Source organism: Rhagoletis zephyria, unplaced genomic scaffold, assembly GCF_001687245.7.
Source record: "Rhagoletis zephyria isolate East Lansing unplaced genomic scaffold, Rhagoletis_zephyria_1.1 Rzeph_scaffold_00084, whole genome shotgun sequence".
NCBI lineage: Eukaryota > Metazoa > Arthropoda > Insecta > Diptera > Tephritidae > Rhagoletis > Rhagoletis zephyria.
Window position 1 is genome coordinate 413,158 of NW_016157168.1, and position 24,270 is coordinate 437,427.

Consider the following 24,270-nt stretch of genomic DNA (forward strand, 5'->3'; position numbering starts at 1 on the left):
GCAGTCTAGTTTGTGGTGTGCTCTAAGTCTATTCCGAGATCCTACAGGTATATAACAGGGGTCGGCAAAAGTGAAACTGTGGCTATGTTGGTGAGTGCAAGAGAACTGCTCCGCATAAGCAGCCCGGTAGGAAATATAACTATAAGTATGTGTGTCGCTGATTTACTAAAAAGTGTCATAACCCCAAAAAAAAATCGGGTTATGTATGCAGGACAGCCACTCGCGAAGTGGATTCGTTGCTGTCTCACCAATGACTAAACGACAGAGCATAGTTGCCAACTTGGTGCTTTACGCACTAGATTTAGTGCTTTTTGAAAATTAAAACGCCAAAAAAAACTATTTAGTGTCTAGTGTCTTTTTAGTGCTTATTCTCTGGACCAAAATTTCTCCGAGATAGTTAAAACCTGAAATAATTTTAAATATTCAAAGCCATGGCAGCACTGAATTTACAAGAATCTACAAATTTAAATGCCATAAAATACAACCATGATTGATAAAAAGCTGAATTTGCAAACCCACCTTGTTGAATTCTATTCGCATTGAAAATCCTAGTACGCAGGTAAGATAAGTATTTATTTTATTCTTTTCTAATTATTTGTACAAATTTTGATTTTTTTACCACCTGAGTAAAACACATCCTTTCCTGGTGCTGAATCCAAATTTGGGAGCACAATTGCTCTAGCACTAGAATTTTGAGATATCCTATGCTCAAAGTGCCAAAAAAGCGAAAAAGTTTTGTGTATTGATTTATGTATTTATACTTGTATATATCGTAAATTTTTTTACTTTTGTTAAATACAAACTGTTATGGAAAATAGCATCCTTGATTCAAAAAAATTTGTTGCTTTTAGTGTGGTAAAACGCTTTTTTCCAAGTTTTTGGTGCTTTTTGAAAATCAAAAGTTGGCAACGATAGAGCGTAAGAATACGTGTGAAGTGAGCATGAACAATTGTTCTATGGCGTGCCGACCATTGCTATATAAAGAGCACGGTTGGCATTTCCAATTTATTTTTCCGACCAAAAAATTTACCAAATGGTAAAAAATTTACCAATTCTTATTTCATCGGGAAATTGAGTGGAGTTTATTCCTCTTTATCAAGAAAATATGCCAATTCAATTTGTATAAGGATTTTTTTTATATTGCATCCAAAGTGCATTACAATTGTATATTATTAACATTATATTATTTAAAGTTTTAAATTATAATTTGTTTCTTAATTTCGTTTTTATTAATACTAAATCAAAAAATTTGCGCTCAGCTACTGCGGAACTGTGAGGCAGACTAAAAATGTTATGAACTAAATCACACAATTCTCTAAAGGCCGCTTCACCCAATACATTTTTAATCAAACTTACTTGATCCCAAAAACGTTCTAAATATATTGGTATACAGTTTTTGAAGTTACCTTCACTCAGCCTCAGTACACGAAATTTAAATTCAATTATGTCTGCATCATTTACCAATGCAGGAAATTGGTCGAGTAGCGGCAAAATGGATACATCAGTATCAGAAAGAACTTATGTGGTGTAATAATTTCAAGATGTTTAATATCTTTCGATTGAAATCGAATATTATTTTCATGTGCTAAATGCTATGATTAAAGTTTTGCTACCTTTCCATATTTTTGCCAGCTACTTTAATATTGGTCACCGAGTAATTTTTTGAAGCGTGCTTTGACAGATGATTAGCCACGCCATATTTGAAGATCAGTGGCGAGGCGAGTGCACACTTTTAGCAGGTGTCGCCAATCGGCCCTATGCTGAATATCGTCATCGTCATCGTCGACGATCGTCCGCGCATCAGTAACATGGCTGACGATGGCCGTATCGTCACTTTTACTGACGATGACGATATTCAACATATTCATCAATTAAATAGAAAAAATTGAAAACGCGAAACTATTGCATAAAGTGAAAGGTTGACTGGACCAATGGACAAAACGAAAAGAAATGGACCAAATTTGGACCAAATCGGCAACCGTGATAAAGAATGGGCAAGAAGGGAGCGGAGTTCCAAATTTTTTCATGTATAAGTAAACTTAAGGTTGTTGCATGCAAAATAATCTCAAAAATGCGTGTTTTCTTAAATACAAATTTTTATGTCTAGTAGTGATTTTAGCTAAACCATGAGTAAAATTCACATACATAAGTTAAAAAGTAATTTTTAAGTGATATTTGTTGAGCTAAAAGTTACATCATGCTACATGCTACTAGTTTTAATACCCGAGCGCACTTGTGCACAGGGTATTATAACTTTGTTCGCATAATGGTTGTTTGTAACAGCCTAAAGGAATCAAGATAGATATAGCCAAATGTATACATAAATGATTAGAATGAAAAGAGCAGTTGATTAAGCCGTGTCTGTCTGCCCGTCCGTCTGCCCGTGTACACGATAACTCGAGCAAAAATTGAGATATCTCAACGAAATTAGGTAAATAGGTTGCCTTTTAACCAAATAGGTTGCTATTGAAAATGGGCGAAATCGGACTGTAACCACGCCCCCTTCTCAGATAACGCCATTTTCGTAAAATGCAAAAACTGAAAGTTTAGTAAATATTGGATCCAAATTGTTGAAAATTAGTATGTGAAGTAGAATTTTGGTGCAAAATAATATTATTATAAAATTTTTAGAAAACAGGCGTGATGATGAAATACTGTATCTTAGTAGCCGCTTCACCAATCCTTACCAAACTCGGTACGAACCTTGATCCAGCTAAGAAATTTGTTGAAAATCTTTGAAATCGGGCAATAGCCACGCCCACCTACCACATAACGGTAATTTACAGAAACACGCAAACTGCGATAAATCAGTAACTACTAAAGCTAATTGACTCAAAATCGATTATTGCAATGACTACTGGGCAGAAAATTAGATAGTTATAAAATTTAGGGTTTTGGGCGTGGCTCCGCCCACTTATGACCAAAAATGTGTATCTCGGTAACCGATTTATCAATTTCTACCAACCTTGGTGCATTTAATAACCTTAGGACGAAAGAGCAATTCGTTGAAAATGATTCAAATCGAACTAAAATTGCACCGGCTTCCCATATAACGGTAGTTTTCAGATATACAAAAACTCCGATATTTCAATAAGTGAGGACATTCATTTACTCCAAGTTTGTACTATTAACAATAAATAAGACTGTTACAGACGTTTAGGTAGTTGATACCTGCACCGGGTTTTTAAATTCGGTTTTGCCCGAACTTATACTTCTTTACTTGTTCTTAATATAATTTTAATCTAATACTCCTTCGGTTTACGATTATTTCTAAAGATGTGCCGGGTATACGGTAGATATCCGGAATCCGGCTTAACCGGCCGATTTTCTGTTATCCGACTATTTTAACCAGTTAAGTAGTAGTTAAAAGTTAAAAAGAAGCATTTCCGCATTACCGGTCATTTCTATTTTCAACATAAATGCTACCCGGTGCACTAAACACTCTTTTTGAGTTCACTGAGGAATTTGGTTCGCAGAGATGATAATTCATTTCGAAATTATTTGCGACTATAATAATAACAGATTGGTGTTTACACATTTTTTAGTGTTTGGCCGGGCTTCTCATCCGATTTGTGGCGTGCGCATTGATGTTGTCACACAAGGGGAGGGAAATACAGTTTTACGCCGACTCCGAACGGCGATTGTATTTTTATGAGAAGCTGATTTCATGGCAGAAATACACTCGGAGGCTTGCCATTGCCTGCCAAGGGGTGACCGCTATTAGAAAATTGTTTGTTTTTGTTTTTATAGGTTGCGTTGAACCGGGCTTGAACCCAGGCCTGCGGAATATTGGCGCACTCTGCTAACCGCTACACCACTGCGGCCGTCTGACGGACGAGGTCCAGATTTTTATAAAGCAACTTCTGGAGCCATCAGCATATCGACAGGCCCAGCGGCATTCACAGGGAGTCAGTCTAAAGTAACGTAGACTGCGGACCACAATAGCCCAACTACGCTCTGGCTACTGCAGCAGGTTGAACTCATACCTGAGAAGATTAGATGCAGGTGTGCCAAATGAGTGCCCGGCATGCAGAGAGACACCCCACGACTCGAAACATCTCTTCAATTGCTCAGAAAACCCTACACAACTAACGCCTTTGTGCCTGTGGACAGACCCCATATATGCTGCACGCTTCTTGGGTCTTCCGTTAGTTGAGTTTGACGACAACGTCTAAGATACTAGCATATCTGGGCAGGGTTGGTGTAGCCGCAAAATATTGCAACAATGAAGGCTTATGGGGCGATTCGGGAACCAAAACGATATGTAAGCATGCATATTCGTTCGATTTTCATCACATTTTAAAATAAAAAAAAATCAATCACGCGTTTTTTCTTACCGGCGTTCATTGTTGTTTATCTTTTGTATTTGACGTTTCTCTATTTACCAAAAATAATCGATAAATCTGGGTTGCAGACGGAGAAGCTATCTTTTTAATACAGGATTATATCATAACTTCGATTTCAGAGACACACTTAATTACACGTGTAATTTCATCGCCGAACACAAATTTAGATAAAGGTTCTGTCAACTTCAACATAACCTCCAAATTTTGGTTGTAAATTTTTGCTTATTTTGTATGTAAGCGCACTCAGCTTACACATGTAACTCGGACTCGTACGGAACCTCAACTAAATTTCGTAGAAAAATCTGTAGTAGTTTAACAGCAAGAGCAGGCGCTATTCTTTGTTGACGATTTTCGTTACTCCGGCATGTGGAAATCGTCAGATTATATACTTCCCGTTATCCTTCAGCTGTTTTCTTCATAATAAAATAAAAAAAATGACTACGCTCGAGAATGTCAAGGTAACGTTTTTTTTGCAAGTTTGCGACCCTCCCAATCCCTTGCGTCACGTTCAAATCAGAAGATTTATTGAAATGCGCACTTTTCAGCATGTAATTAACCCACCATTTCTTAATCTGACGCGCTCGTGTAAATCCACCTATCAATTTTGTTTTACTATTTTGATCAGCTGTCCCATGGTGTAATAAGGTTCGTTCGCGTAGCTGTTAATTGTTCATGTTTAACCAAAACTTACAAGTTTTTGCGTTCGCGTACGCAAAAAACTTGCAAAGTAGGGGAAATTGAGAGAGCAAAGTGACATTTCATTTTGAGGGGAAGCTGCTGAATTCTGCTGGAAAAATTTTTGCCAACAGCAATTTGCCAACAGGAAAACAGCTGATCAAAAACAGCTGGTTGGCATTTACGCAAATCACAAAATTGAATTTGATGGTTTGGAAGTTAAAAATTACAAAATGCGACTAATTAAACTTGTAAGAAGTAAGTAGTTATTTGTTTAATCAATAAGCTGTGCCAGGATGCCACTTTGTAATGAGTTTTCGTGCGTTTTAAATTTTACACTTTTGAATGTAAACAAAAATTATATGAGCTGTTCGTCTAACTTGCAAGTTTCTGCAAATTTTCTGTTCGCGTACTATTTTGGATATTTCTCTCTTGTGAGCGAACAGATGACATTTCGCCGGAATTTGGCAGTTGGTTGGTTTCTGTTGGAGATTTTAAACGAACGCACCTATTATTACAAGGTGTTGTCAGTAACTTAACCTCACTTTTTCGGCAGGTCTATTCCGGTCACGCATTTTACTACTTTTAATCCGTTTGTGCAAACTATTTCAAATTAAATGTAGAAAAACGTATAATTACAGGCTTATAAGCCTGAATATATGTCTGTATCGGCATATATTGCAATTTAATAAAGTAAAGGCCGTAAAATAAGGAAATTTCCCATAATACTGTAAATGATTTTGAAATATAATCTACATATTAAAACACATAAATATCGATAATATAAGCGAATTCCTAATTTAACCATGCAGTCACTCAATTCTAGTGTATCAGTAGTTCATTTGGCTCAATATTATGACAATGCAGCAAAAGTTATTTAATATAAAAAATCGCCTTTCCATACGATTTTTGTGTACGTCTTTTCCATTGATAACCACGATATCTTTTATTTTTTTACTTTTTGAGGACAAAAATTATACAAACTCAGCAATTTTAAATATTAATATTGTTCTGAAAACACCAAGTTCTTTAAAAATCGCGATAAAACGAATTACTAAAGTGGAGTATTTTAGATATTATTTCCCAACGAATAGCAGTATAAAAATTAAGATTGGCAGCACTGAAAAAAAGCATTCCGATCTTGTCAAAATCACAACAAACACGTCGCTCCTCTACAGAGATGGCTTAGATTTGACAGAGGTACTCAACAGGGTGCAGGGTGTCCCCCATATGTTAATCTGACGCGCTCGAGTAAATCCCCGAATCCTCTCTTGGGCTCCCCTACTATTGGGTCGTTGAACACGAAAACAACACCCATTTCTTCGAAGAAGCGTTTTCGAGATATTTACGAAAAACGTGTTTTTTGGTACTTTTCGCAGTTATTCGTCAATATCTTTTGAATCGACTTAAATGACCTACAGAATGATTGATAACTACATGAGAGTAAAAAAATCTCGAAAACGCTTCTTTGAAAAGAAGGAAAATTGGGTATTGAGGGTACTGACGTGTTCAGCGAATCAAAATTATCTTGGAAAACGTTTATTTCTTAGATTCACGCGATAACTCAAAATTTGTAGAGCAGTGTTACAGGTATTTTTGATGCTGGTCTTCATTTTCTCGTCACCGATTTTCAGTGACCGAACAAAATTTAGAACGCATTTACGGGTTGAAGCTTCAAAATCAGCCTCACTCTCAAGCAGTTATCAATCAGTTATCGACGCTAATTATATTTTGATCAATAAAGGGCTACCGCGGTTAATTTTAAAATATCGAATGAGACGCGGGATAAATGCAGGACACTTGGAAAAAACATTCCATTTACAGGTTTTTCTATTTTGATAAACTACGCAGGACAGACCTTTGAACAGTACGGTCCTGCCAAAAACAGAACGGATGGTACCTTAGTTATATGGGAAGTGGGCGTGGTTACAGTCCGATTTCGCCCATTTGGATAAAGGGAAACTCGCATACCAAATATCGTTGAGATATCTCAACTTTTGCTCGAGTTATCGTATACACGTATGGACGAACAGACAGTCACCGCCTAATCCATTTCTTTTTTCATTCTGAGCATTTATGAAAAAATTTGTCTATACATATTATCTCGATTCCTTTTGGCTGTTATAAACAACCGCTACGTGAACAAAGTTATAATCAGGGACCGAAAATATCAGTTATTGATTTAAAATTGTTGGTAAAAAATCATTGAGAAGGAAGCGTCAAAAACATATATGTAATACTTCTATATTGATAGTAAGCTAACATCTCAATGTGTAAGCATTCCGAAATCAAAGCTAGACAGTCTAGTACTGTTTTTGTCAATGTATTGTGTACTTGAGTGCCGGTTTTGTAAATGTGTCGTGTACATGTTTATTTATAAACGTATGCACGGTCAAAAATTTGGGTTTAGTTTTTAAACCGCGCTGGGACTACTGCCTTTTTTAAACTTTTATAGTCTACTTTTTAAACCAGTCAATAGTTTTACGCAATTTTTAATATATTCTGGTTTAAATTTTAGCCCAAAAAGTTCGTGGTTTAAAAATCAAACCAAAATGTTTTAATTCTAGTTTCTAGGTTTCAAATATAGAAACTTTGGTTTAAAATCTAAACCGAAATAGAATATGTTTGCACAGCGAATTGTGGTGTTGATTCAAACTCAACATATGAAAGCACATTTACATGCGTGGCTGTAGCTGAGTGTGCAAAGATGCTTGATACAATTGGTTGCTACCAAGGCTGTCCGGGTTCAATCCCAACCAGACGGAGCATGAAATTTAAGATTGTTTTTTTTTTTTTTATTCTTAATTATGAAAATGTTTGGGTTTAACATTTAAACCGAATTGTTTAAATTCTAAACCCAACATATGTGCTCTCTTTTTTATAAACTTGGAAGGTTTGTATTTGAAACTGAATTTAGTTTGGTCATATATGTAGTCCAAAGAGTTTAAAATTAAAACCGAAATTTTTAACCGTGTAGGAAATATTTTTAATAGATTACTAAAACTTGGTATGGATCATTGGTAAAATCATTATCTACTCATGGATGAGGGCTGCAACCTTTAAAAAAAATCAAATTCAACTTCAATTAAGGGAGCTATTTATTTAAAAATTATATTAAAAAATGGAAGTCAAAGGAAGGCTTAACAAAGCCACCTGTTTGAAAAGTCAAATTTAAATTAATTATACGCAAGCTATCTGAAGGAAAAAAATATGGTTGTCTAACAAAATATTGTTAAGAAACTTTTGGTTCGAACGTTTTGAATAATATTTAAGTCCTCACAAGGGTTGCCACCTTTTTTAAAAGTAATTTAAAATTAAATATTACAGTAAAAGGCGCGCAACGGTTCTCGCAGTAGAGATATCGGTAGTGATTTGAGATTTATCCTTCCACAACTCAACCCTGGTGTCTACGAATGAAGCTTTAATAATAATAATAATAATAATAGATTGGCGCTTACACATATGTTAGTGTTTGACCGAGCTTCTCCTCCGACTTGTGGCGTGCGCCTTGATGTTGTCACACAAAGCGGAGGAACCTACAGTTTTATGCCGACTCCGAACGGCGATTGTATTTTTATGAGAAGCTGTTTTTCATGGCAGAAATACACTCGGAGGTTTGCCATTGCCTGCCGAGGGACGACCGCTGTTAAGAAAAAACCTTTTTTCTTATTTTTTGCGATGTTGCTTTGACCAGGGCTTGAACCCAGGTGCTGGTGAGTGAAAGCGCGCACTACTTACCACTACACCACAGCGGTCGACACGAATGATGCTTTAACGCGTAATCACATCCGTTGGGCCAATCGTAACACACAAGAGTTCGATATACTCAATGGTACAACTTGGCGATTATTCGTAATGACTGCAACGCCACCTGGCAGCCATTTTGGCAATAGTATTACCTTTATCGTTACCAATACATATCTTGCATATTAGCCAAAGTGGATCATAAATAGGATTTTTAGTAATAACTTAACTCCAGCGCCAACTGGTGGGTGAAATAGTGAAACTACACCTTCCAGAGACCCACTCCAAAGCACCCAAAAAACTTCGTTAAAATCGGTCCGGGAATTTAGGAGGATTTCACTAACAAACGCACAAAAGGATTATATATATACGTTTGTACGGTGCCACGTCCTCTTTTCAAATAGCCCATTTTTCTCCATGAGTATAAGATTGATTTCATATGTCGCCGTACCAAGTTCCGGTATTCTACCACGAACACTTCCAGAGATATGCAGTATGAAAAATTCGGCTTGCATAGGAGGTGCCACGTCCCTTTTCCCAATGGGAGGTACCACGCTCCCTTTTCCAATAATCCCAATTTTTCTCCATGAGTATGCGTATGTAGCCTATTTTTTCCAGGAGTATAAGATTGATTTCATATATCACAGTACCAAGTTCCAGTATTCTACCATGAACACTTACACAGATACGAAGTATGAAAAAATCTGTTTGTATGGGAGGTGCTACGCCCCCTTTATATATCGAATTTTGTTTTAGCCTATAACCATCCTTGGGACGTCTGAAACATCAAAATGAAATTTAAAAAAAAAAATCGGTTCGGCCGTTCTCGAGATTTGCGAACACATAAAAAACGGCTTTCAATATATATGTGTTAGTATAGAAGATTGGTATGAATCGAAATGGTTTTGAATATGTATCACAGTATGTATCACATAGGCTATCAACTGTTTAAAATGGTAAATTCAAACTATTCAATAATTTAAATGAATTATTACAATATGGGTATCAATCGAAATAGTTTTTAAAGGGCTTCATTTCAAAACTACATGTAATGGGTTTTCATCTGTTTAAAATCTCAAATTCAGTTCAGGGTATAAGTTAATTGAAAAAGTATGACAAGATGGTCCAAAAATTTAAAACACCCTGTTTTTTAATTAAGTTTTCTTGAAATAAATTTTTAAATTTCATACACTCAGCGAAGCGGGTGAGGGCGATCTAGTGCTGAATAAAACTTATTTTTGCTGTAGAACTTATAACTTTTACGGTGCCTGGTTATAATACCCTTGTACGCAAGTGCGCTCGGGAGGACTTTTTACTCTTTGGGGAGGATGGAGGATATTTCGTTGCAAAGGAGGACGGTTGGCAAGTCTAGATACAGCGTACTCGAATCACGAGAGGACTTAACATAATTATACATCAAAGCGAAAGAGTTAGCAGTTGCTAAGTGATGGGTTTTGCTGGATTTTAAAAACATTTTAACTTTTTTGTTTGTGAATAAAGCCTAGCACTTCTTTTAGCAAAGTCGTTTTGGGGGCTTTAGATTTATAGTACAAAAATAAAAAATTAGGGATCGTAGTTCTAAAACTGGTGAACGTATGTATAAATGAAAACGGCTGTTAAAACCAAAATTGTTTGAGGTCCAATTATATGCCTGGCCAAGGCCATTTCGGTGACATAAAGATTTAAAAATCGGCTATTAACTAAGAATGTTATATCAAATTTTTTCCGACAAGTGTTCAAATAAAACTAACACGCACTCAACTTTTTTTTCTTTCATATGCGTATACTGATACGGCTTAGTACATACCTAAGGCAATATTTTTTGTATTCGTATGTATGCATATGTATACTAATTTGTTTTAGTTTATATTTAGTTTATATGAATACTAAAACAAAATTTTGGAATCTTTGGCTAATTTTACCTGTGCTTCTGGTATTTGCCGCGTTGAAAAACGCTTTAAAAAAGAGTCCTCGCGTTTTAAAGGCGGTTTCTTCTGTATCGCTGAAGATATCTGAACGGTTGTTCTGAGCTTCATCCATCGCTGGTTAGATCGATTCCTATGGTTTAAAGCAATGTTTTAAGTTATTTATTTTAGATAGTAACACAATACTATCTAGAAGTGAAACCTTCATAAATCTAAACTACAAGGGCATGAAACGAATTTTAAACGACCTGAATGCATTTTCTAGAGAGCGATAATAAACAAATATTTCTTTCTAATTTTAAATGATTATAAAAAATAAAAATGTATATGGTTATATGTACTACCTGGTCCATATTACCCCCAATTAGATATTTTAGCTTTACTGAGTTTTTTCTTTCAATTTACTAAGCATATGAGCCATTCTTTTTTAAGTCGGACGGATTTCGTAAAAAAATGATCTCATGTCTCCGATTCGCTTCATATTTTTTTATGGGTTCTATACATGAAATAAGCTAACGCGTATTCGACGAGACTTCATCTTAATATCGTTTTAAAGCTGAAGAAACTGGCGTAGCATTTCTATATATAAGATGGTTATGATCGTCCTAAAGCAAACTTCGCTATTAACAGTTTAACTGTCTGAAGTTTATTTGTATAGTGAAGACCAGTAAATTAGGGATTTAAAATTACTTGTTTGTTGGTTTTAAAATTGCTACGCCCGTTTCTAGAAGACTTTTTTTTTGAATGAAAAAAGTGTGGGACAAATGCTGTTAACAAAGGGATGTTCTGCCAAAATCCGCAATATAATCTTCGATTTGCCTACTTTAGTCCTGCAATTGCCACGCCCATTTGTAGGTGTTTTTCGCCTTAAAGAAAAATAATGCCATACAAATATTAATTCCGGATAGGACTTCTATCGGAATCTGCAATAAAATTTAAATTTTTGCAAAAACTCGTTTTTTAACACCTTGCTAAATATGTATATCTCATCATAAACTTTCGAAAAATAAACCATCTCATCATAAAAAAAAAAAATATTTTGAAAATAGCTCTTGAAATACGCCAATTTTTTAACCATGATTTTTATAGAAAAAACAAGGGTTACGATGGTGTAATTTTAAATCAATAATTCAATAATTTACTGGTCTTCACTATGCAAATCAACTTCAAAAAGTTTAACTGTTAATAGCTAAGTTAGAAATATTGAGCTTGTTTAGATTTAAAACGACGTTAATAAGAACCATCGTATATACTTACAAGTATGGAATCCTATGCCCCTTTTTGTCTAATCTCTTTCTAACAGCGGACGTGCCTGCCAAACAGCGGACGTGCCTGCCAAACTGAAAAGCATGATGGCGGCAGTGTTTGACAGGCACGTTCGACGATGCGAACGGCAATGGAAGGTAAGAAATGGAAGATGGATGACATGAGAATGAAAGAATTATGAAATAGCAGAATGTCGAACCAAAACGAATTTCAAAAATCTGACAATGCGAATGACGTCAAAATGAAAGAAATGCAAAATACCGAAATGTCGAAACAGAAGAAATAGATGACAGGCACGTGTTCAAGGGTTTCGTGCAACAAAAAGAGTTGTTGTGTTGCGCCATTCAATATTAAAAAAAAGTAATGTGGTTAAATACGCTTTTCTATAAAGTTGAAAAATTACATATTTTGCCAGCCAAAAAGTGTATAAATAAATATATAGCATATTGCTATAAGATTTATTTATAAAAACGGTACATGCTTATGACCTTATTCATAAAAAAGAAAATAGATGTAAAGTAACATTAAAAAAATCGATTTGCTTACTTTTTAAGAATTTGGGAAAAACATTTAACTAAAGTTTTTGTGCACCCATCTCTTTTTCTGTTTATTATTTTCAAATTTTTCTTTTCCTTAATACTCATTGAGTTTTCATTTACACCCAGCAAAAATCAAAATATTTTATAAGAAATTTGTTGACCGTTTTTCGCACACTTCTCTCATGCTTTTTTATCGTAGTTATTATTCTGTTGACATCTAAATTGCCATAAATTTTATGTTGTTGCCAATACATTGTTTTCCGGCGTTTCCTCTGTGAACTTTTATAACTACATTCATAAAAATATTACTAATTTTGGTTTATAATTTTTTTCCATCTTGTTATTGCTGAATATCAAAAAGAAATTAATAAATAATAAAAAGTTAGTTACAATTTTAGTGAATGGTTCTTGCAAATAATATTATTTTATGGTTGAAATGACTTGATCGCCGTCAGGAGCTTATCAACTTTTTTGCCAAAACCAAAGCAGACGGGAAGGAAAAATAGTTGTTCATTTACGATTTGTCTGAAATATCGTTCTTGAAACGCGTTACTGCTCACTAAATTTGTAAAAATAAAATTTTTTCACTTAATTGTTATATTCTTCCTCATTGTGGTAAATTTACTCATCATCACAGCAGGGCGCAATCTTCTTTTCTATGATTATTGTATCGCTACTTTGAATTTCTCAATTTTGACAATTCTGATCTAAAGGTAAACGAAACCTCAGAAACTTTAAATGCACTGAAATTCACTAATACCCACTTCCGCAAAAATCACCTTATTTCGTATTTCCTTTGTTAAAAGTTATTGTAAATCACATATTTTTATTGCCTTATTAATAAAAAATAAAAATTTTAAAAAGCTTTTTAAATTGCCGTTTACAAACATTTTTCAATTTATAAGCCTTTTTTAAGCTACTTTATTGTTTATGAATAAGGCTATTACAAATTAGCACAATCAAAACACGTTCCTTATCGAAAAATTTATTATTAAGAAAATTTGCTGTTCTCACATTTTCTTTCAACATCCAATTCGACTTTTATTACTTTTTGTACAGATATGTCATCGCCGCCAGGACGGCGCAATCTTGTATTCTATCTTTCTTGTCAAATATGCATTTAGATCTAACTGTCATACTACTATTAATGGTAACCATGAATATTCATTAAAATCGTTTCAATTCGGAATAAAAGTAATTTACATACTGCTAGTGTAAATATATTTTTTAATATAAACTACCTTTTTTAATTCTAAAATAAATCAACAATCTCAATATTTATAAGAAAATTGTCTTCAAAAAATACGTCCCAAATCATCCCTGTTGATATCATAATTCAAATGCAAATTAGAATAGAAATTTTGATACAAAAGTTTTTCCGCGATATTCATCATACAAATTTATCATCTTACTTGTCCGTATGTCGCTCTGGAAAGAAATATATTTTAACTGATATGTTTTCTTGAAAATAAATGCAAATTTACCTATTTTTTCCACCGGCAGGCACGAATATGATATTCAAAACAGAAGCAATGACAACGAATTTTACACACATTGTTGTATTTTAGCGCAAAACGATAAGTTTCACAAATATTTTAAATTATTGCCTGGAACATACACATTTATCGTTATTATTGGAAATGCAAGACTTGGCACGCATTTTTAATTTCTTTTTTATTGAATTCAAATGAATAAAAACACATTTTTCTAAAATATTTCTCAATTTACATTTTAAAGTTTTTTCTGAAACTTGAATGTAACTCTGTGCGGAGAATGAGAGAATTGAAAATCAGGTGATCTCAGCTGTTTTCAAATGTAAACAAACAAAATGGCGCTTTCCATACTTGTAAGCTTATACGATGATAAGAACCCATAACAAAAATTTGAAGCGAATCGTAAGTGTGAACTCAAATTTGGTGTTCGATATGAAAAAGAACGCCTCATATATTTTACGTTTGAAGTTTATGAGTGACAAATAAAAATAAAAATGAAAAAATAAGTGCTTTTTTCAGTGAGTTAAATATATTTAAATGAATTATTTCAAGCATAAGTCTAAGACCCGAATAGTGCATTTTGTATGAAATTTAACTTGTTAACAAATATTTCGCGAGCGGGTTGGCTGAAAAAATCCAATCGTAAGTATAAAGCATGATTCAGTAATTAAAGGTTTACTCACTAGTGGCATTAGAGTTTTGACACTCCCTTAACTCCCTTAAAGCTGAGTTAAGCAAGACTTAGACTTGACTTGTCATGAAAATTGTATGTCTGGCAAATGAGCAGCATGTATATGTAGTTACCCAAAAAACCAGCTTCACTTAGAAACTTGGAGTACTATAGATTTTTGATTTCCAAGTTAAATTTCTAAGTGCAAAGAGAGCCGTGAGAGAATCATGCTACCAATTAATTTTTTCATAAAATCTCTACAAATATGCCACTCAAATATAATTTTTGAACAAATGTAATTCATCTGGCAATCGAAAAACAGACTTTCAAATAAAGACAGAAAATTAAATAAAAACAATCACAATTTGAAATGCGTAAATACATTTATTTTAATAGTAATTTTGTAGCAATTTTGGAGCAAAAACAAATTAAACGTTTACTGTTATAATCCATAATTAAATGCATACATTGAATTATTCAATCATTAAATAATCGATATTTATATGTAACTAATAATGAAATGGAATCAGTAATCGATAGTTGAAATGAAATGTACTACTATTTACTATTATTGGTTATGCAACCCTGCGTGTATTGTATGAAACAAGGTCGACTCTTAATCGGAATAAACAGTTGAGTTTTTGCTAGCTTACGCGTCGGTCTCATATTTTACACTGGCGACGAGGTTTAAAAAAGATATACATATGTACAAGGAAAAAAACGCGTTGCGGTAGTGCAATGAAGTTCTTCAATTCGTGTCTCGCATTCTTGTAATAATGGTGAACGAAAGTGAAATAATTCAAAAACTATTACTCGAACAACAAGAGTTCACGAAAAATTTGCTGAAGCAGCAACACCAGTGGATGCAATCCATCCTTCAAACTCATGCTGGTGGTGCAGGTGGTCAAACCATTGTACCATCGTTTCACAGTTTCTCTCTCTAAGGAACAACTGACTTGGGAGTCTTACTTAGAGCAGCTGCAACAACATTTTAGTGCATATAGTGTAAATTGTGCGGAAAAGCAAAAGTCATTTTCTCTTGCCTGGACTGGCACAGAAATTTTTGAATTGCTGAAAAATCTCTTTGGAAGGGCTCAATTACATGAGCAAACATACAAACAGCTAACGGAAAAGCTAACGGAACATTTTGAAGCAAAACGACATACAGTCGCCGCGCGATATGATTTTTTTATGGGCTGTTTTTGCTTACGCGTAAATGTACATTTGCTAAATGCGATAGCATGAACGCTCTTCGAAAACATATGTTCGAAAGTGCTAAATGTTGCATTTTAAATGCAGCAAAAACGCTGCATTAAACGCGAAATGAAGTCAAAGCAAACGTATAGGGAATATGTCGCTGATCTTCCCGGAATTGCAAAATAATGTCAGTTTGTGTGCTCCGCACTAAATTGCTCTCACAGCTTCGCTGATGAGATGATTCGTGATCAAATAATCACACACACGCCGCACGATGCTGTGCGCGTAGCTTCGTTACAAAAAATTTAACCATCCCTTTCCGACATTATGCTCATTGCTGAGTCGTATGAAACAACGGCGAAAACAGTTGCGACGATTAAAGAACAAGTGTCTGAAAAGGAAAGTCCTGTAAACGCAGTATATACAAAAAAGTTCAAAGACAAAGGGAAAAGCAACAGCAAAAGCAACAATGAGTTGCAGAAATTTAAATAATGCTCGGGTTCTGGCAGCTCACATTCGCGACAAAACTGCAAATTCAGGAAGGCAATAGCCCTGTTCGCGTACGCACTATCCAGTAAATCCAGTACTAATTTTAATGGTTTTTTACTGGATTTCGTTTTCGTGTGCAAAAACTTGCAAAAAACTAGCAAAAGACGGGAAATTGAGAGAGCAAACACGACAGCTGAACTTGCAAGTTTTACTGGATTTTTACTGGATAAATTTTTACTAGCAACTATTTGCTAGTAAGAAAAACAGCTGATGGCATGATGCTTAATGTTATTCACATTAACAAAATACAGTATATTTTGCTTTGCTGCCTCTATGCTTAAGTGCACATTTAAGATACCTACTCCAAAATGCGCATCAAAAGCATTATTTTTAACATTTATAAGGAAACTGCTCCGATAGATGCATTCAACATACCTGCACATTGGCGATACCTGCCTTAAAAATTGTGCGACTAGTATCAATTATCAATGAAAGTATTACGTTTACCTGCACTGGCCATACAATTACCTAATTTTACAACCTTTTATTTATTTTGCTCATCTCGCAGAACAACGAAAATGGCTATCAATTTATGTAGTTATATAGATAATTAGATAACATTCGGTAAAAATTTCGCTTGCAGTAATCTCTACATGGTAAGTGCTCCGCCAATATTTGGTTTCATAGGGATTCGGATACCTTCCTCATTGAGGTAGTAAAGAAAATTCGCTTAAGTGCCTTTTTCGGTTACGTGCACAAGTTTTTCGTGCAAAGAAGGATGTGCAGCTAAGCAAAATATCCTGTAATTGTTTGTTGTGCCTGTAGAGTTGCAATTGACAAAATAAACCTATTTAAATTTATAATAAGATGGAAAATACTAGTTTTCTAAGAAAATTGCATCGGAAAGTAACAAATTAATCAGCTGTTCATAAAACTAGCAACTTCGTGCTAGTTTTGCGTTTTCGTACTCGGTTTCGAAATCAAGCAAATTTGTAGCGTTACTGAAGGCGAAATTAATAAAGTAAAAAATGCTTTGTGAACAGTATAGTGAAGTGTTCGAGCCCGCACTTGGTACAGTTAAGAGTTTTAAAGCCTCGATATATCTAAAGCCAAACGCAGTGGCTAAATTTAAAAAATGCCGTCAAATCCCTTATGCCCAACTGTCCCTATTTAAAAAAGAAGCAGAAGGGCTCAGAAACGCTGGTATTTGGAAACCTATTAAATTTTCCCAATGGGCTGCACCCATAGTATTAGCACCAAAGTCAGATGGGTCAATACGAATATGCGGAGACTTTAAACAAGCTATCAATTCGCAAATTGATATTGAGCGGTATCCATTACCAACACGTGAGAGTCTGTTCCATGCCATCCGTTGTGCCAAACATTTTTCAAAAATCGATATCAAAGATGCGTACCTACAAATGGAATTGGACGACAATGCGAAATCCTTGATGGTAGTTATCACACCGTTGGGCCTGTTTCAATACCAACGCCTTCCATATGGTATTGCAAGCGCGCCAGCCATATTTCAAAAACATCTAGAGCAGTTACTTCAAGGCGTCGAAGGTTGCGGCAACTACCTGGACGACATCATCATTACTGCGCCAACGTTCGAGGAGCACATCCAGCGTCTGGAGAAAGTTCTACAAATTCTAAGAGCCAACGGCATCAAATGCAAACAGCAAAAGTGTTGCTTCCTACAAGAGAAAGTCGAGTACCTTGGCCGCCAAGTTAGCGCCAACGGTATATTACCAGACGAATCCGGTCTCAAAGCAGTGAGAGACCTTCAACCCCCGAAAAATTTGAAGCAGGTGGAAGCATTTATGGGTAAGGTCAACTATTACCATTCATTTATACCCAATTATTCGCATATAGCTGCCCCAATCAACATGTTGCGGCGAAAAAACGTATCATTTTCATGGGGAGCGGAACAACAGCGAGCATTTTTGGCTCTAAAAAAACATATACTCAATGCTACTCAGTTAGCTCACTTCGACGAAAAGCTTCCGTAGGTACTTGCCACCGATGCCTCTTCATATGGGATTGGCGCTGTCCTTTCACATACATATGCAGACGGTAGCGAAAGGCCAATTGCATTTGCCTCCAAAACCCTTGATAAACATCAGCTGCGGTACAGCCAGATTGAAAAGGAAGGCTTGTCAATCATTATCGGGGTCAAACGTTTTCACCAATATCTTTATGGTAGACGATTTTCTTTAATAACGGACCACAAGCAGCTGGTTAGTATTTTCAGCGCAAGCAGTCAACTGCCTTCCATGACTTCACATCGTTTGCAACGATGGGCGATTACTCTAATGGCATATCAGTACGATGTCAAATATCGTAAAACTTCTGCACATGGCAATACAGATGCGTTGTCACGCCTTCCTTTAGGGCCAGACGAAAAATTCGATCAACAGGAAGCATGCTATAACGTTAAGGAACTCAACCCTCCAATTGATGCGGAAATTATTGCAACGTACGCCAATAAAGATCCAGTTTTCACGTCAGTCACGTTCGTTATTTTGTCAAAAATGGATGGCCTGAAAAGCTACTTCCGCAATATTCTGAACTCCAACCTTTTTTCAATAGAAAAAATGCATTCCCTATTGCCAATAACTTACTCTGCCTCCAAACTGAGTGTACGCGTGTTGTCGTACCTATTGCCTTGAAGCAGCGAATCCTCAAATTGTTACACGATGGACACTGGGGTACATCAAAAATGAAGCAACTTGCTAGACAACACGTATGGTGGGCCGACATTGATAGGGGCATAGCAAAACTTGCCGATCAATGTGACATTTGTAAAGCTGTTAATCCTGCTCCAACCAGAAATTACGAGGAGTGGCCTGCACCAAGCCACCCGGATTTTGCCGGACCATTTTATTCTTCTATGTGGCTTATATGTGTTGATGCTTTTTCACAATTCCTGTTCGTCTTGCCAATGACAACAACAACGTCAGCTGACACAATAGCCTCATTCTCCTCTATCTTTGCTATTGAGGGAATTCCGAATACACTCGTTAGTGATAACGGTCCGCAGCTCACATCTGATGATTTCAAGAATTTTTGCGCTCAGCTTGGAATAAAGCATCTTACATGTGCGCCGTTCCATCCAGCCCCAAACGGCCTCGCGGAAAGATTTGTAAGAACTCTTAAAACAGCAGTTAAGAAGAACGTCGATGATGGGTTACGGTTGAATGCCGCTGTAACTAAATTTTTATCCACTTACCGATTCATGCCGAATGTCGATGGTAAATCACCCGCTGAACGTCTCCATGGCAGACAGGTTCGCACAGTATTAAGCCAAGCATTTGAAATGCCGAAACAAAAAAACCGAACATTAACAAGTAACTCTTCGTTTTACGTAAATCAACCTGTCTTTGCTCGTAACTACGCAAGCGGGGAAAAATGGGTAAAAGCCATTATTACACAAATACTTGGGAAAATGGTTTATGTGGTAAAAACTGAGCATGGCAATTTAAAACGCCATGCCAACCAACTTAAAGCTAGACACAACTCTGATATCGGTTCTGCGCATCCACAATCAGATATAGCAACGTTGATTCCAGTAGAGGAAAATTCAGCAGCCTTTCCTAATGCGCAATCCACACGGTTACCTTCAGATAATGTAAAGCCGGAACCACCCGCTACATCAACGCAACCACCGCAGTTATTAGATCAACATGAAACAATAATGAGAGACGTACCCATTCATCAAAGCTCTCGTATTAAACAGGGTGTACAACGTTATACAGCACAAGATTTTCGTTAATAATTTTAATTGTTTTATTGTATTCTATTATCGCATAAATTACAAAAATTTACAGTTGATGTAAATAATAAGGAATTTCGCAGGGTGAAGTAATGTTATAATCCATAATTAAATGCATACATTGAATTATTCAATCATTAAATAATCGATATTTATATGTAACTAATAATGAAATGGAATCAGTAATCGATAGTTGAAATGAAATGTACTACTATTTACTATTATTGGTTATGCAACCCTGCGTGTATTGTATGAAACAAGGTCGACTCTTAATTGGAATAAACAGTTGAGTTTTTGCTAGCTTACGCGTCGGTCTCATATTTTACACTTACTATTTTACGTGTACAAATACAAGTGCTAAGAATTAAAACAAAGAGAAAAGGTAATAGGCGACTGAGTAATCGCATCAAAGTTTCTAGCTAAGTCAAGTCAAGTCTAAAGGCTCTGTTATGCATACTTGGAATTGCTTGACAGGTGTCACATAAGGAATCTGTTAAATGAGCTTCGCGTGTAAGCGGTTACTCAACGCACAGCATTACATACGTAGAAGTTTGTTGGTTTTTGATTTCTACGTAAAAATGGTATAGCAGTGCATGCAATGCCAAGTATGCATAACTGAGCCTTAAGTCTTGCATAACCCAGCTTTTACACAAGCTTTGCACACACACGAACCCACACACAGTGCCTTGCTAAGAGAGCTGATTTTGTCAAGAGGGAGCGAGAAATTTATTTTCTGAGCAAACTGAATCATGAGTATAAAGCCTTTTTAGACCATTCTAACTAGAAAATTGTCGTTGCGCAACCTTGTTGACTTTTTATAGTTTTTCTACAAAGTTAGAAATTTGGATGTACATTGCTTTTGTAAGACATATCATTTTGTTTTGGGATGTACAACAAGTATACAAATACCAAGAATTCCTTTATTTTATAGAAAACTGTTTAATAATTACTGTACTGCTTTTTTAAATTTAGATAACTATAGTTTTTTGTCCGAGAACCTTATCCTCGGGTTCGCTGTAAAAATTTCTTTGTTTTGACACAAGATTTATTTATTATACAGTGAAAATTACTAGTATGTATTAGGTACTTAGCTGTTCATACCTGTCAAGGTATGCCAGGAAAAAAAGACAACCCAACGATTTCACATTCTACAGGTATATTATTGGAATATAATTTGTTAGATAAACAACAAATCAGTGTACTGAACTGAAATTTTAGATTTCGCGAAATCCAGCATATATTTTCATGACTTCGATTTCTTAGATTTCAATCAGATTTCAACGAAATCCTATCGAAATCCTCACTTTTGTAAAACGAACAAACCTCAAAAACATTTTAGCAACTGTCAACGAAATCCAAAGAAAGTGCGGTGGAAACACTTTAACAAGATTTTAATATTTCGAGGTCGAAAGCTCAGATTTCAGTTCAGTGCGAATGTAATATTAGACTATATTGTGTGAACTATTTTTGAAAATAAGATTCACGGTCCATACTTGCCTACTTTACACTATATATGTACATTAGGGTGGTCCAAAAATGCATGTGAAAAAGTAAAGTCGGAATTTTAATGCCGCCACCACCTAGCATTATTATATACCGAAAAAATATACCCCTGTTTTTATTTTGAGCGCTCAAAGTTTTCCATGCATTTTATATGGGGAAAAAAAACTTTTCGTAGAAATGGTATATAATTCTTGAAAATCAATATTTTTCGTTAGGTCCGCCTAAACCTCCACAACATGCAATGGGGGGACTAATAAAAAATCTTTAGTATTAAAAACTGGTTAAATAAACAATTGGATATCAATACTGGAAGTCTTTTGAAGAGAACCACAGCTTTACTTTCGAAAAATATCGATTTTCAAGAATTCTATACCATTTCTACGAAAAGTTGTTTTTCGCCCATATAAAATACATGGAAAACTTTGAGCGCTCAAAATAAAAACCGGGGTTAATTTTTTCGGTATATAATAATGCTAGGGGGTGGCGACATTAATAATCCGACTTTATTTTTTCACACCCTGCAGTGAAAAGCCAAACCAGTCAGTACAAATACCAGTTCATTAACTAATATGTGCTAAAACGATGGCCTACCAGTTCGACAATTTCGAAGAACTTAAGCATTCAGCGACATCTTCCTTTGAATTGCCAAACCAAACATAAAACGCAATTAATTGCTTTTCTTACAAATGTCGGCTGTGGCGTTGCGTGAAGACTACCAGACTCCGGTGCTGGGATCGCAGGTTCGAGCCCGCTTAGAGGTGGTTAAGAGTTTTTAAAATTAAATCAATGTAAGTCAATATAATTATTCCAAAAAACACTCACGGTACCCTGAAAACAATTTCAACCCTCAAGTTTGTAACGTAGCTCCCCTACGCTACACTAACAGACATATGTACATACGTACCCAGTAGAACTTGGGAGCATCGTACGATTGCTCTGTGAGTACTCCCTTGGGAGTATACGAATACTCCCCATTGCTCCCTATGCTTCTGTGTATAAGCATGTAATTTTGTGTACTCCCTTTAACATTGGATGTCCTAGGAGGAGGAGTAATCCCTTTTACCTCCTAAACGAGCAATCGGGGAGCACACACAGAATTATCATCACACAAACCGTCTAATGGAGCTAAACGGGAGTACTCCCATAGTTACCTAAATACATTACACAAATGATACGTCTTACATATTTGCTTAATTTTAGAATTATATTGCAGAGAAATCATATGAAAGTAAAACATAATAATAACAAAACGGTAAGATAAGATTTGAATTATGTATATGCACCTATATGCACACAGAGCTGGGTCGTAATGATTCCTTTAGGAATTAAGTTACTCCCAATTACAGATTACAAGGAATTGTAATTAGGAATCAATGCCTTCAGTCCACAGCAAAGGAATCGATTACTTTCTCAATTCCTTGAAGTAATTTCAAATGTAATTGTTTTTTTTTTTTTGAATTCCATTACAAGGAATTTCATATTGTAATTGGAATAAATTACGTGCTAGTAATGTAATTTTTTTTCAATTCCTTTGAAAGGAATAGAAAATGTAATTGATTTTTTTTCAATTCCTTTACCTGGAATTGCAAGAGTACTTTAGTTTTTTCAATTACTCAAAGGAATTGTTAAAGTAATAGAGAAACTGAAAGTTCATTCACGAATGTATAATGTGGAATTTTTGTTGTGATCAGATTAAAAAGCACACATTGGACATCTTCTATGTATATCTATATATATAAAAATGTTGTGTTCGTATGTCACGGTCATCAAAACTCGAGAACGGCTGAACCGATTTTGATAATTATTTTTTTTATTATTCGGTATAATACCAGAACCAATGATATCGCAAAAATTTGGAGGGTTGCCACCTATTTTAAAATTTTTAAACCAAATTATATTGATAAAATTAATGAATTATTACAATATGGGTATCAAGTTAAAGAAGTTTAAGAAAGATAACTGCTGGAAGTATTTTTTCGAAGGGTTGCCACCTATTTGAAAATTTTACCTCAGTCAAATGGATAAAATAAATGAAATATTGCCATGTGTGTGTCAAACTAAAGAGTTTTAAGAAGGCTTACTGCCGAAAATATGTCTGAGGAGGGTTGCCATCTGTTTGAAAATTTAAATAAATTACATTGATAAAATAAATAAAATATTACAATATGGGTATCAAATTAAAGAGGTTTAAGAAAGATAACTGTTGGAAATATTTTTGAGGGGGGCTGCCACCTATTTGGAAATTGTAACTCAGTTAAATTGATGTAGTAAGAGAAATGTTGACGTGTGGATGTCAAACTAAAGAGTTTTAAAAAGGCTTACAGTCTACCATGAACACTTCCAGAAATATGCAATATGAAAAGTTCGGTTTATATGAGAGGTGCCACGCCCCATTCTCCAAACTTGCAAATTTTTCTCCATTAGTACGGAATTGATCTTATATATGTATATATCCCCATACCGAGTTCTAGTCCTCTACCACAAATATACGCAGTTTGAAAAATTCGGTTGGTATGGGTGGTGCCATGCCCCCTTTCTATATCGAAACTTTTTTTAGCCTAAAACTATCCCTGGAAATTTCAAAAAAATCGGTACGGCCTTTCTCGAGCTTTGTGAACAGAAAAAAACGGCTTTCAAAATATATATTA

General features: G+C 35.3%; 1 protein-coding gene across 1 annotated transcript in view; it reads right to left on the minus strand.

Annotated features, from left to right (window-relative positions):
• Cngl (Cyclic nucleotide-gated ion channel-like) overlaps positions 1 to 24,270 on the minus strand; it is a 477,360-nt gene that overhangs the window by 368,983 nt on the left and 84,107 nt on the right. The window contains exon 5 of the mRNA XM_017629793.1: positions 10,688 to 10,823. Within this exon, the coding sequence (XP_017485282.1) occupies positions 10,688 to 10,823 (136 nt within the window). The remainder of the gene's footprint in view (positions 1 to 10,687; positions 10,824 to 24,270) is intronic.